The sequence below is a fragment of the Psilocybe cubensis genome, chromosome 13 (genome assembly GCF_017499595.1).
Source record: "Psilocybe cubensis strain MGC-MH-2018 chromosome 13, whole genome shotgun sequence".
NCBI classification, from domain to species: domain Eukaryota; kingdom Fungi; phylum Basidiomycota; class Agaricomycetes; order Agaricales; family Agrocybaceae; genus Psilocybe; species Psilocybe cubensis.
In genome coordinates, this window is record NC_063011.1 from 2,265,001 (window position 1) to 2,279,771 (window position 14,771).

Consider the following 14,771-nt stretch of genomic DNA (forward strand, 5'->3'; position numbering starts at 1 on the left):
CATCCGATGACAGCGCGTGAAGTGATGCTGCGCAGCTGTCATGTATCTTACCGACTATCACAAATCTGTCAATGTTTATTGTCAAGTTAGACAGGTCTCTGATGAACAGAGTGTCACGGGTCAATGTGGCACATGGTAACCTGTCAAAAGTGGATCCAACACTTTTGTTCTTTGACATCGTGGGTTATTGACTGTGATGTGAATCACATGGATATAGATTACTCTGGTTACGTGGCTCCGAGTAACCGCGACATGGGAATATTCACATGTCTAGAGTATAAATAGCTTACCTGGGTCCTTACCTAACAATCAAAAAATAGAATGATTGATTGTTGTGAATCTTAATTGGACAATTCATGATCCGGTCCATCAAAAATGTTTCCACGGTACTAAGGAACTTTTCCCGAAGTACTAAGTAACTTTTCCCATGTACTAAATTAGATCCGGCCCTTCACAATCACATGCCGTTCGGAAGTTCACACGCCTACCTTATTTCCTACTAAGGTTAGACTTAGTTAGCTTAGGGTTGGGGTTAGGTTAGGGCTTAGGGTTTAGGGTTTAGGGTTTAGGTTTAGGTTTAGCTATTCAATCCAATGTGTTGCTTGTAAGTAGATGTTTGTTACTTTATAGCAATGAATACTTACGGTTAGGGTTTTTTTCTAATGCTTTACGCCTTAAGCGCTAGTATTCTTTTCATCGGTTGTAAGATTTGGATATTCTGCCGAATTCTGGATGTTCCCTCTCTTGTGAGATTGAACGTCTATGAAGTATTATCTCGTTATCGCTTTCGATACTTATCTGTTCAGCAGCTTCAACTAGAGCAGAATGATAAGTTTCATTAACGTTTTGAGTTTCGGGAACAACACCACCTTTTTCGGCAATGTCTTCATCCAGTTTACGAAAAACTGTTTTCTTCCACACATTTGCAAGGTCGAAAAGATTAGTATTGCGCTTTCGCGATACTATCCAACGACTTCCGAGTAGTCCTATCTTCCTCAAATCCGGTACGAACTCAGTTTCTCCGTCCACGAGGATCTGTGTGAACAGCTCCGGGCGAACATCATCGAGGTCGTGAACGTAATTTGGATCTGGTTTGATAAGGGGTCTGGACGAGTCTGCACTATACAGACCTTTCTCGGCATGTTCATACCATGCCGACCAGTACTCGGTAACAGTTTTTCCAAGTTCAGCAGCTGAAAACCAATTCCATACCTGATCAAACCTGGTTTTAAGTACAAGAATGGATTCGTCGTGCTCTGCGACTCGTAAAGCAAATCGCTTTTCCCAACGTTCTTGTATATTCTTCTTACACCAAGACATGACTAGGTTTTCGGGATAACCGCGCATCAAATAGAGAGCGTTAAGGTCTCTAATTGCTCCGATGTAGATTTCCTTGGTACTACATAGCACGGCTAGCCTGGATAACTCTCCAATGTAGACGCCACGTTTGACGTCCAAAGGATGATGTGATACCCATGGAACTCGTTCTCGGTTGTTTCCTGTCTTGACAAATGGCTTCCAATGAAGTTTTCCAGACTCCTTGAATATGAAAGCATCGAGAAATTGACATCCCGACGAGGAAACAGCCCATTCGATAACACAACCATCGAACTTTATTGTTTCTTTAATAAGATTAAGTGCAAGTGCTTTGGACTCGGCGTAAACAATTGCGAAACAATCGTCGATGTACCTTCCATAGAAGGCCACGTTTGGGTGGTCTAAGATTTTTGACTTTATTTCAAAATGGGCTCCAAAGAGGTTAGCAAGGTCCGGAGAATCCGCGACGCCCATTGCGAGGCCATTTTTTTGTCTAAAATATCTAGACCCATGTTGTGTTATCAATTGCGTATTGCCAATCTCGATAGCACGTTTAAAGATGCCCAATTTAACCAAGTTATTCTCTAACGAATTTGGCTTAATATGGGCTAATGTAGTGTTTTCTTCCGAAGTGTTGAGTAACCATTCCTCGTACATACTACAAACGATTTCGATGCACAAGTCCAACGGAATATTGGGATAGAAAGCAACTACATCTCCAGTGACAAAATACCATTGTCTTTTGGAGTCTATACGCAATTGGCTTAATCTCGTAAAGAGATCCTTCGTTCCGTGAATGATTGAAGGAGTCGATTTAATAATCGGCTTAAGCTCTTTTGATACAAACTTGGCTGCAGGATTAAATACTACAGAGTGACACGGAATTATGGGCCTAAATCCAGTAGGTTTCTTGTGGATTTTAGGTATACCATGAAATTGAGGATACTTGAACGATGATCCATCTTCCGGTACATTCGATAGAAAAAATCGAGACAACCCAAGTTCAAATAGAAACAGATGTTCATCTTCGACGGTACGTGCAAGAGTTTGCATCTGAATCATTTTGCTCTTCATAACTTCTTGAGCAACTTCGAATTCTAACTCTTCGTAGTTGCGTTCATCTTCAAGAAGATTGAGCTCGTTCCTTAATATCCAGTCGCGTTCAGACACCGCGAGGCCAAGATTCTTATCTGTCATCGTAATAACATAGTTGTTATCGATAAGAAACTTTTGGATCTTGTCCCTTTTAGGAGAGAACGCGTGCTTTCGCATCTCCTTGAGGGCTTCTTCCGGGATACTTGCGATCGTTTTAATAACGTACCGACGTCCCATTGAAAGGCCAAGTTCCATAAATTGCGGTAACATTGGAGGTTTCTCTTTCTTTTTAGAGCTTACTCCATAGTCTGGATCGAAGGGTTTATTCATGCCTTCCTTAAACAAAAAATAGATACGCCATCTTATTCTTCGTTGAAAATCATTCCATGCTTGCATGATCAGATTTTTAGAAGGCAGTGTAAAAAACATATAATTGAGTCCAAGAGATAAATCATTTGCTACATCAACAGGGACCGAAACACCAGGACTACAGTGTACACTAGATCTATACTGGCCAGCCAATAAGAATGAAATCGGGGTATTGAGGTGTACAAAAGAAACTGCGTCTGTTTTAGTCATGGTGAGTATATCGTCAGGAATAGAGTTGGGGAAGGCGGGTCTCACCGACGTAAATGATGCTACAGTAGACCGCGCGTCTAGGCTCTTGCCTTTCCCTTTCCCTTTGGATCGTTGTTCTTGACGGGAGCTCTCCCCTTCCCTTTCTTCTTGTTGTCGACCTTGTTGGAAGCCTTGGTTTGAGGCTTCTTCTGCAAAGGCGTCGACGACGACTTGGGTTTCGAAGGGCCAGCTTTTCTGGCCTGAGGTTGAGGAGCCTTGGACGAATTCGGGCCAGACAAAGTCTGGGTAATTAGAGTAATAATTAGTGTCCAGAATTATGGGTGAAGGGTTACGAAAACTTGCCTTCTTGCCCACAGATCCAAGGTTGAGCTTCTTGAGACGTGCATTCAAGCCCTTATCAATAAGGGATTGAATCGACGGACCTGGTTTGGTCGCGTCGGCCATCTCGACATCGGCTGTTGCCGCAGTCGTCCGCTTTTTCTCAATCTTAATTGCCAAGGCGCGGTGGCGCATGTTGACAATCTGTTTGATATGAGAAAAGATCGCCGGCAGTATAGTTTGCAGCGCACTGCATTCGGCTTTCTTTTGCGGAGACACTACCCACTCTGCTATACGTCGGACTCCCTTGTTGTCTGTAGAGAAAACAGGGAGCTTGTAGCTGGATTTGCGGTCATCGTAAGTTGCCTTAACGATGAGGGCAGCAGCTTCGTAGCAAGAGTTGAGCGCGCATTTATCATCCCAAAAGGCCAGCTCGTCCTTTTTCGCCTGAATGGCGCCGTCGTTAATCGTCTTTTGGAAGACGTCACGAGCGGTAGAGAACGTAGTGGAGACTCGAAGAGCCTCCGCTGACCCGGCATCCGCGAATTCCTTCGTGAGTTGGAACTCGGGCGCCTTCACCTTAAGGCGATTGGGCGTGTTGCCTGCGCTAACGGCAGATTCAAGGCGCTCGAGGCTAGCCTTGACTGTTTCCCTTTTGTCGCACCACGATGCGAGGTTGAGGAGAAACTCCCTGAGGGCAGCACGATAGTCAAAAAAGACGCAGTCTATGACTTGGTCAACGGAGCGGCACTCAGCTATTTTTTTGATGACCACAGTGGCCAGCTCGTCGATAAGAGCGTTATGGCGGCCTGCTTCATCGTTGACGCCGAAGACAGTGTTGTTGACGACGGCCTGGGTGAGTGCGTCCAGGGTAGGGGACATGGCACGAGAGAATGCAGCAGAGTATTGGGATGACATGGTAACTGATGGGTGATAGCAAAGTCGTTGGGTTTAGGGGGGGAGCGAGCACCGAGCGAAGCGAGGTGCGAGCGACTAGTTTAAACTGTGAGTTTGAAATAGAAAGAAGGCCAGAGGGCTGTTTGGGGGTACAAACGGCCAGCCCTTTCGTCTTTATAGACTCTTCAGTGGCTATTCTTAGAAGGAATGTTCTGGAACATCCGATGACAGCGCGTGAAGTGATGCTGCGCAGCTGTCATGTATCTTACCGACTATCACAAATCTGTCAATGTTTATTGTCAAGTTAGACAGGTCTCTGATGAACAGAGTGTCACGGGTCAATGTGGCACATGGTAACCTGTCAAAAGTGGATCCAACACTTTTGTTCTTTGACATCGTGGGTTATTGACTGTGATGTGAATCACATGGATATAGATTACTCTGGTTACGTGGCTCCGAGTAACCGCGACATGGGAATATTCACATGTCTAGAGTATAAATAGCTTACCTGGGTCCTTACCTAACAATCAAAAAATAGAATGATTGATTGTTGTGAATCTTAATTGGACAATTCATGATCCGGTCCATCAAAAATGTTTCCACGGTACTAAGGAACTTTTCCCGAAGTACTAAGTAACTTTTCCCATGTACTAAATTAGATCCGGCCCTTCACAATCACATGCCGTTCGGAAGTTCACACGCCTACCTTATTTCCTACTAAGGTTAGACTTAGTTAGCTTAGGGTTGGGGTTAGGTTAGGGCTTAGGGTTTAGGGGGGGAGCGAGCACCGAGCGAAGCGAGGTGCGAGCGACTAATTTAAACTGTGAGTTAAATGGAAAGTAGCGTTTAGGGTTTAGGGTTAGGGTTTAGGGTTTAGGGTTTAGGGTTTAGGGTTTAGGGTTTAGGGTTTAGGGTTTAGGGTTTAGGGTTTAGGGGGGGAGCGAGCACCGAGCGAAGCGAGGTGCGAGCGACTAGTTTAAACTGGGAGTTAAATGGAAAGTAGCCAGAGGGCTGTTGGGGGATCCCAACAACCAGCCCTTTCGTCTTTATAGACTCTTCAGTGGCTATTCTTAGAAGGAATGTTCTAGACATCCGATGACAGCGCGTGAAGTGATGCTGCGCAGCTGTCATGTATCTTACCGACTATCACAAATCTGTCAATGTTTATTGTCAAGTTAGACAGGTCTCTGATGAACAGAGTGTCACGGGTCGATGTGGCACATGGTAACCTGTCAAAAGTGGATCCAACACTTTTGTTCTTTGACATCGTGGGTTATTGACTGTGATGTGAATCACATGGATATAGATTACTCTGGTTACGTGGCTCCGAGTAACCGCGACATGGGAATATTCACATGTCTAGAGTATAAATAACTTACCTGGGTCCTTACCTAACAATCAAACAATAGAATGATTGATTGTTGTGAATCTTAATTGGACAGTTCATGATCCGGTCCATCAAAAATGTTTCCACGGTACTAAGGAACTTTTCCCGAAGTACTAAGTAACTTTTCCCATGTACTAAATTAGATCCGGCCCTTCACAATCACATGCCGTTCGGAAGTTCACACGCCTACCTTACTTCCTACTAAGGTTAGACTTAGTTAGCTTAGGGTTGGGGTTAGGTTAGGGTTTAGGGTTTAGGGTTTAGGGTTTAGGTTTAGGTTTAGCTATTCAATCCAATGTGTTGCTTGTAAGTAGATGTTTGTTACTTTATAGCAAGGAATACTTACGGTTAGGGTTTTTTTCTAATGCTTTACGCCTTAAGCGCTAGTATTCTTTTCATCGGTTGTAAGATTTGGATATTCTGCCAAATTCTGGATGTTCCCTCTCTTGTGAGATTGAACGTCTATGAAGTATTATCTCGTTATCACTTTCGATACTTATCTGCTCAGCAGCTTCAACTAAAGCAGAATGATAAGTTTCATTAACGTTTTGAGTTTCGGGAACAACACCACCTTTTTCAGCGATGTCTTCATCCAGTTTACGAAAGACTGTTTTCTTCCACACATTTGCAAGGTCGAAAAGATTAGTATTGCGTTTTCGCGATACTATCCAACGACTTCCGAGTAGTCCTATCTTCCTCAAATCCGGTACGAACTCAGTTTCTCCGTCCACGAGGATCTGTGTGAACAGCTCCGGGCGAACATCATCGAGGTCGTGAACGTAATTTGGATCTGGTTTGATAAGGGGTCTGGACGAGTCTGCACTATACAAACCTTTCTCGGCATGTTCATACCATGCCGACCAGTACTCGGTAACAGTTTTTCCAAGTTCAGCAGCTGAAAACCAATTCCATACCTGATCAAATCTGGTTTTAAGTACAAGAATGGATTCGTCGTGCTCTGCGACTCGTAAAGCGAATCGCTTTTCCCAACGTTCTTGTATATTCTTCTTACACCAAGATATGACTAGGTTTTCGGGATAACCGCGCATCAAATAGAGAGCGTTAAGGTCTCTAATTGCTCCGATGTAGATTTCCTTGGTACTACATAGCACGGCTAACCTGGATAACTCTCCAATGTAGACGCCACGTTTGACGTCCAAAGGATGATGTGATACCCATGGAACTCGTTCTCGGTTGTTTCCTGTCTTGACAAAAGGCTTCCAATGAAGTTTTCCAGACTCCTTGAATATGAAAGCATCGAGAAATTGACATCCCGACGAGGAAACAGCCCATTCGATAACACAACCATCGAACTTTATTGTTTCTTTAATAAGATTAAGTGCAAGTGCTTCGGACTCGGCGTAAACAATTGCGAAACAATCGTCGATGTACCTTCCATAGAAGGCCACGTTTGGGTGGTCTAAGATTTTTGACTTTATTTCAAAATGGGCTCCAAAGAGGTTAGCAAGGTCCGGAGAATCCGCGACGCCCATTGCGAGGCCATTTTTTTGTCTAAAATATCTAGACCCATGTTGTGTTATCAATTGCGTATTGCCAATCTCGATAGCACGTTTAAAGATGCCCAATTTAACCAAGTTATTCTCTAACGAATTTGGATTAATATGGGCTAATGCAGTGTTTTCTTCCGAAGCGTTGAGTAACCATTCCTCGTACATACTACAAACGATTTCGATGCACAAGTCCAACGGAATATTGGGATAGAAAGCAACTACATCTCCAGTGACAAAATACCATTGTCTTTTGGAGTCTATACGCAATTGGCTTAATCTCGTAAAGAGATCCTTCGTTCCGTGTATGATTGAAGGAGTCGATTTAATAATCGGCTTAAGCTCTTTTGATACAAACTTGGCTGCAGGATTAAATACTACAGAGTGACACGGAATTATGGGCCTAAATCCAGTAGGTTTCTTGTGGATTTTAGGTATACCATGAAATTGAGGATACTTGAACGATGATCCGTCTTCCGGTACATTCGATAGAAAGAATCGAGACAACCCAAGTTCAAATAGAAACAGATGTTCATCTTCGACAGTACGTGCGAGCGTTTGCATCTGAATCATTTTGCTCTTCATAACTTCTTGCGCAACTTCGAATTCTAACTCTTCGTAATTACGTTCATCTTCAAGAAGATTGAGCTCATTCCTTAATATCCAGTCGCGTTCAGACACCGCGAGGCCAAGATTCTTATCTGTCATCGTAATAACATAGTTGTTATCGATAAGAAACTTACGGATCTTGTCCCTTTTAGGAGAGAACGCGTGCTTTCGCATCTCCGTAAGGGCTTCTTCCGGGATACTTGCGATCGTGCGTTGCACGTACCGACGTCCCATCGAAAGGCCAAGTTCCATATATTGCGGTAATACAGGAGGTTTCTCTTTCTTTTTTGAGCTTACTCCATAATCTGGATCAAAAGGTTTATTCATGCCTTCCTTAAACAAAAAATAGATACGCCATCTTATTCTTCGTTGGAAATCATTCCATGCTTGCATGATCAGACTTTTAGAAGGCAGAGTGAAAAACATATAATTAAGTCCGAGAGAGAGATCGTTTGCTACATCAACAGGGACAGAAACACCAGGACTACAATGTACACTACTACGATACTGGCCAGCCAACAAGAATGATATTGGAGTATGTAAGTGTACGAAAGAAACTGCGTCTGTTTTAGTCATGGTGAGTATATCGTCAGGAATAGAGTTGGGGAAGGCGGGTCTCACCGACGTAAAAGGTACTACATTAGACCGCGCATCTAGGCTCTTGCCTTTCCCTTTCCCTTTGGATCGTTCTTGACGGGAGCTCTCCCCTTCCCTTTCTTCTTGTTGTCGACCTTGTTGGAAGCCTTGGTTTGAGGCTTGCGTTGCGAAGGCGTCGACGACGACTTGGGTTTCGAAGGGCCAGCTTTCTTGGCCTGAGGTTGAGGAGCCTTGGACGAATTCTGGCCAGACAAAGTCTGGGTAATTAGAGTAGTAATTAGTATCCAGAATTATGGGTGAAGGGTTACGAAAACTTGCCTTCTTGCCCACAGATCCAAGGTTGAGCTTCTTGAGACGTGCATTCAAGCCCTTATCAATAAGGGATTGAATCGACGGACCTGGTTTGGTCGCGTCGGCCATCTCGACATCGGCTGTTGCCGCAGTCGTCCGCTTTTTCTCAATCTTAATTGCCAAAGCGCGGTGGCGCATGTTGACAATTTGTTTGATGTGAGAAAAGATCGCCGGCAGTATGGTTTGCAGCGCACTGCATTCGGCTTTCTTTTGCGGAGACACTACCCACTCTGCTATACGTCGAACTCCCTTGTTATCTGTAGAGAAAACAGGGAGCTTGTAGCTGGATTTGCGATCATCGTAAGTTGCCTTAACGATGAGGGCAGCAGCTTCGTAGCAAGAGTTGAGTGCGCATTTATCATCCCAAAAAGTCAGCTCGTCCTTTTTCGCCTGAATGGCGCCGTCGTTAATTGCCTTTTGGAAGGCGTCACGAGCGGTAGAGAACGTAGTGGAGACTCGAAGAGCCTCCGCTGACCCGGCATCCGCGAATTCCTTCGTAAGTTGGAACTCGGGTGCCTTCACCTTAAGGCGATTGGGCGTGTTGCCTGCGCTAACGGCAGATTCAAGGCGCTCGAGGCTAGCCTTGACTGTTTCCCTCTTATCGCACCACGATGCGAGGTTGAGGAGAAACTCCCTAAGGGCAGCACGATAGTCAAAAAAGACGCAGTCTATGACTTGGTCAACGGAGCGGCACTCAGCTATTTTTTTGATGACCACAGTGGCCAGCTCGTCGATCAGAGCGTTATGGCGGCCTGCTTCATCGTTGACGCCGAAAACGGTGTTGTTGACGACGGCCTGGGTGAGTGCGTCCAGGGTGGGGGACATGGCACGAGAGAAAGCAGCAGAGTATTGAGATGACATAGTGGCTGATGGATAATAGCAAAGTCGTTGGGTTTAGGGGGGGAGCGAGCACCGAGCGAAGCGAGGTGCGAGCGACTAGTTTAAACTGGGAGTTAAATGGAAAGTAGCCAGAGGGCTGTTGGGGGATCCCAACAACCAGCCCTTTCGTCTTTATAGACTCTTCAGTGGCTATTCTTAGAAGGAATGTTCTAGACATCCGATGACAGCGCGTGAAGTGATGCTGCGCAGCTGTCATGTATCTTACCGACTATCACAAATCTGTCAATGTTTATTGTCAAGTTAGACAGGTCTCTGATGAACAGAGTGTCACGGGTCGATGTGGCACATGGTAACCTGTCAAAAGTGGATCCAACACTTTTGTTCTTTGACATCGTGGGTTATTGACTGTGATGTGAATCACATGGATATAGATTACTCTGGTTACGTGGCTCCGAGTAACCGCGACATGGGAATATTCACATGTCTAGAGTATAAATAACTTACCTGGGTCCTTACCTAACAATCAAACAATAGAATGATTGATTGTTGTGAATCTTAATTGGACAGTTCATGATCCGGTCCATCAAAAATGTTTCCACGGTACTAAGGAACTTTTCCCGAAGTACTAAGTAACTTTTCCCATGTACTAAATTAGATCCGGCCCTTCACAATCACATGCCGTTCGGAAGTTCACACGCCTACCTTACTTCCTACTAAGGTTAGACTTAGTTAGCTTAGGGTTGGGGTTAGGTTAGGGTTTAGGGTTTAGGGTTTAGGGTTTAGGTTTAGGTTTAGGGGGGGAGCGAGCACCGAGCGAAGCGAGGTGCGAGCGACTAGTTTAAACTGGGAGTTAAATGGAAAGTAGCCAGAGGGCTGTTGGGGGATCCCAACAACCAGCCCTTTCGTCTTTATAGACTCTTCAGTGGCTATTCTTAGAAGGAATGTTCTAGACATCCGATGACAGCGCGTGAAGTGATGCTGCGCAGCTGTCATGTATCTTACCGACTATCACAAATCTGTCAATGTTTATTGTCAAGTTAGACAGGTCTCTGATGAACAGAGTGTCACGGGTCGATGTGGCACATGGTAACCTGTCAAAAGTGGATCCAACACTTTTGTTCTTTGACATCGTGGGTTATTGACTGTGATGTGAATCACATGGATATAGATTACTCTGGTTACGTGGCTCCGAGTAACCGCGACATGGGAATATTCACATGTCTAGAGTATAAATAACTTACCTGGGTCCTTACCTAACAATCAAACAATAGAATGATTGATTGTTGTGAATCTTAATTGGACAGTTCATGATCCGGTCCATCAAAAATGTTTCCACGGTACTAAGGAACTTTTCCCGAAGTACTAAGTAACTTTTCCCATGTACTAAATTAGATCCGGCCCTTCACAATCACATGCCGTTCGGAAGTTCACACGCCTACCTTACTTCCTACTAAGGTTAGACTTAGTTAGCTTAGGGTTGGGGTTAGGTTAGGGTTTAGGGTTTAGGGTTTAGGGTTTAGGTTTAGGTTTAGCTATTCAATCCAATGTGTTGCTTGTAAGTAGATGTTTGTTACTTTATAGCAAGGAATACTTACGGTTAGGGTTTTTTTCTAATGCTTTACGCCTTAAGCGCTAGTATTCTTTTCATCGGTTGTAAGATTTGGATATTCTGCCAAATTCTGGATGTTCCCTCTCTTGTGAGATTGAACGTCTATGAAGTATTATCTCGTTATCACTTTCGATACTTATCTGCTCAGCAGCTTCAACTAAAGCAGAATGATAAGTTTCATTAACGTTTTGAGTTTCGGGAACAACACCACCTTTTTCAGCGATGTCTTCATCCAGTTTACGAAAGACTGTTTTCTTCCACACATTTGCAAGGTCGAAAAGATTAGTATTGCGTTTTCGCGATACTATCCAACGACTTCCGAGTAGTCCTATCTTCCTCAAATCCGGTACGAACTCAGTTTCTCCGTCCACGAGGATCTGTGTGAACAGCTCCGGGCGAACATCATCGAGGTCGTGAACGTAATTTGGATCTGGTTTGATAAGGGGTCTGGACGAGTCTGCACTATACAAACCTTTCTCGGCATGTTCATACCATGCCGACCAGTACTCGGTAACAGTTTTTCCAAGTTCAGCAGCTGAAAACCAATTCCATACCTGATCAAATCTGGTTTTAAGTACAAGAATGGATTCGTCGTGCTCTGCGACTCGTAAAGCGAATCGCTTTTCCCAACGTTCTTGTATATTCTTCTTACACCAAGATATGACTAGGTTTTCGGGATAACCGCGCATCAAATAGAGAGCGTTAAGGTCTCTAATTGCTCCGATGTAGATTTCCTTGGTACTACATAGCACGGCTAACCTGGATAACTCTCCAATGTAGACGCCACGTTTGACGTCCAAAGGATGATGTGATACCCATGGAACTCGTTCTCGGTTGTTTCCTGTCTTGACAAAAGGCTTCCAATGAAGTTTTCCAGACTCCTTGAATATGAAAGCATCGAGAAATTGACATCCCGACGAGGAAACAGCCCATTCGATAACACAACCATCGAACTTTATTGTTTCTTTAATAAGATTAAGTGCAAGTGCTTCGGACTCGGCGTAAACAATTGCGAAACAATCGTCGATGTACCTTCCATAGAAGGCCACGTTTGGGTGGTCTAAGATTTTTGACTTTATTTCAAAATGGGCTCCAAAGAGGTTAGCAAGGTCCGGAGAATCCGCGACGCCCATTGCGAGGCCATTTTTTTGTCTAAAATATCTAGACCCATGTTGTGTTATCAATTGCGTATTGCCAATCTCGATAGCACGTTTAAAGATGCCCAATTTAACCAAGTTATTCTCTAACGAATTTGGATTAATATGGGCTAATGCAGTGTTTTCTTCCGAAGCGTTGAGTAACCATTCCTCGTACATACTACAAACGATTTCGATGCACAAGTCCAACGGAATATTGGGATAGAAAGCAACTACATCTCCAGTGACAAAATACCATTGTCTTTTGGAGTCTATACGCAATTGGCTTAATCTCGTAAAGAGATCCTTCGTTCCGTGTATGATTGAAGGAGTCGATTTAATAATCGGCTTAAGCTCTTTTGATACAAACTTGGCTGCAGGATTAAATACTACAGAGTGACACGGAATTATGGGCCTAAATCCAGTAGGTTTCTTGTGGATTTTAGGTATACCATGAAATTGAGGATACTTGAACGATGATCCGTCTTCCGGTACATTCGATAGAAAGAATCGAGACAACCCAAGTTCAAATAGAAACAGATGTTCATCTTCGACAGTACGTGCGAGCGTTTGCATCTGAATCATTTTGCTCTTCATAACTTCTTGCGCAACTTCGAATTCTAACTCTTCGTAATTACGTTCATCTTCAAGAAGATTGAGCTCATTCCTTAATATCCAGTCGCGTTCAGACACCGCGAGGCCAAGATTCTTATCTGTCATCGTAATAACATAGTTGTTATCGATAAGAAACTTACGGATCTTGTCCCTTTTAGGAGAGAACGCGTGCTTTCGCATCTCCGTAAGGGCTTCTTCCGGGATACTTGCGATCGTGCGTTGCACGTACCGACGTCCCATCGAAAGGCCAAGTTCCATATATTGCGGTAATACAGGAGGTTTCTCTTTCTTTTTTGAGCTTACTCCATAATCTGGATCAAAAGGTTTATTCATGCCTTCCTTAAACAAAAAATAGATACGCCATCTTATTCTTCGTTGGAAATCATTCCATGCTTGCATGATCAGACTTTTAGAAGGCAGAGTGAAAAACATATAATTAAGTCCGAGAGAGAGATCGTTTGCTACATCAACAGGGACAGAAACACCAGGACTACAATGTACACTACTACGATACTGGCCAGCCAACAAGAATGATATTGGAGTATGTAAGTGTACGAAAGAAACTGCGTCTGTTTTAGTCATGGTGAGTATATCGTCAGGAATAGAGTTGGGGAAGGCGGGTCTCACCGACGTAAAAGGTACTACATTAGACCGCGCATCTAGGCTCTTGCCTTTCCCTTTCCCTTTGGATCGTTCTTGACGGGAGCTCTCCCCTTCCCTTTCTTCTTGTTGTCGACCTTGTTGGAAGCCTTGGTTTGAGGCTTGCGTTGCGAAGGCGTCGACGACGACTTGGGTTTCGAAGGGCCAGCTTTCTTGGCCTGAGGTTGAGGAGCCTTGGACGAATTCTGGCCAGACAAAGTCTGGGTAATTAGAGTAGTAATTAGTATCCAGAATTATGGGTGAAGGGTTACGAAAACTTGCCTTCTTGCCCACAGATCCAAGGTTGAGCTTCTTGAGACGTGCATTCAAGCCCTTATCAATAAGGGATTGAATCGACGGACCTGGTTTGGTCGCGTCGGCCATCTCGACATCGGCTGTTGCCGCAGTCGTCCGCTTTTTCTCAATCTTAATTGCCAAAGCGCGGTGGCGCATGTTGACAATTTGTTTGATGTGAGAAAAGATCGCCGGCAGTATGGTTTGCAGCGCACTGCATTCGGCTTTCTTTTGCGGAGACACTACCCACTCTGCTATACGTCGAACTCCCTTGTTATCTGTAGAGAAAACAGGGAGCTTGTAGCTGGATTTGCGATCATCGTAAGTTGCCTTAACGATGAGGGCAGCAGCTTCGTAGCAAGAGTTGAGTGCGCATTTATCATCCCAAAAAGTCAGCTCGTCCTTTTTCGCCTGAATGGCGCCGTCGTTAATTGCCTTTTGGAAGGCGTCACGAGCGGTAGAGAACGTAGTGGAGACTCGAAGAGCCTCCGCTGACCCGGCATCCGCGAATTCCTTCGTAAGTTGGAACTCGGGTGCCTTCACCTTAAGGCGATTGGGCGTGTTGCCTGCGCTAACGGCAGATTCAAGGCGCTCGAGGCTAGCCTTGACTGTTTCCCTCTTATCGCACCACGATGCGAGGTTGAGGAGAAACTCCCTAAGGGCAGCACGATAGTCAAAAAAGACGCAGTCTATGACTTGGTCAACGGAGCGGCACTCAGCTATTTTTTTGATGACCACAGTGGCCAGCTCGTCGATCAGAGCGTTATGGCGGCCTGCTTCATCGTTGACGCCGAAAACGGTGTTGTTGACGACGGCCTGGGTGAGTGCGTCCAGGGTGGGGGACATGGCACGAGAGAAAGCAGCAGAGTATTGAGATGACATAGTGGCTGATGGATAATAGCAAAGTCGTTGGGTTTAGGGGGGGAGCGAGCACCGAGCGAAGCGAGGTGCGAGCGACTAGTTTAAACTGGGAGTTAAAT

General features: G+C 44.7%; 5 protein-coding genes across 5 annotated transcripts; all 5 read right to left on the bottom strand.

The window, feature by feature from the left end:
• Positions 1-693: 693 nt before the first annotated feature.
• On the bottom strand, positions 694-4,227 carry JR316_0013386 (uncharacterized protein; the record flags this gene model as incomplete). The annotated part of the gene is made up of 2 exons (XM_047898995.1): positions 694-2,748; positions 3,037-4,227. 2 exons carry the CDS (start codon positions 4,225-4,227, stop codon positions 694-696), a joined length of 3,246 nt encoding a protein of 1,081 aa, XP_047742543.1.
• Positions 4,228-5,988: 1,761 nt separating this feature from the next.
• On the bottom strand, positions 5,989-7,962 carry JR316_0013387 (uncharacterized protein; the record flags this gene model as incomplete). Its single annotated transcript, XM_047898996.1, has 2 exons — positions 5,989-7,802; positions 7,845-7,962. The coding sequence occupies 2 exons, from the start codon at positions 7,960-7,962 to the stop codon at positions 5,989-5,991; spliced, it is 1,932 nt and encodes a 643-aa protein (XP_047742544.1).
• Positions 7,963-8,363: 401 nt separating this feature from the next.
• On the bottom strand, positions 8,364-9,519 carry JR316_0013388 (uncharacterized protein; the record flags this gene model as incomplete). The annotated part of the gene is made up of 2 exons (XM_047898997.1): positions 8,364-8,564; positions 8,638-9,519. The coding sequence occupies 2 exons, from the start codon at positions 9,517-9,519 to the stop codon at positions 8,364-8,366; spliced, it is 1,083 nt and encodes a 360-aa protein (XP_047742545.1).
• A 1,623-nt stretch (positions 9,520-11,142) lies between these two features.
• JR316_0013389 (uncharacterized protein) lies at positions 11,143-13,116 on the bottom strand (the record flags this gene model as incomplete). The annotated part of the gene is made up of 2 exons (XM_047898998.1): positions 11,143-12,956; positions 12,999-13,116. 2 exons carry the CDS (start codon positions 13,114-13,116, stop codon positions 11,143-11,145), a joined length of 1,932 nt encoding a protein of 643 aa, XP_047742546.1.
• Positions 13,117-13,517: 401 nt separating this feature from the next.
• JR316_0013390 (uncharacterized protein) lies at positions 13,518-14,673 on the bottom strand (the record flags this gene model as incomplete). The annotated part of the gene is made up of 2 exons (XM_047898999.1): positions 13,518-13,718; positions 13,792-14,673. The coding sequence occupies 2 exons, from the start codon at positions 14,671-14,673 to the stop codon at positions 13,518-13,520; spliced, it is 1,083 nt and encodes a 360-aa protein (XP_047742547.1).
• Positions 14,674-14,771: the final 98 nt, after the last annotated feature.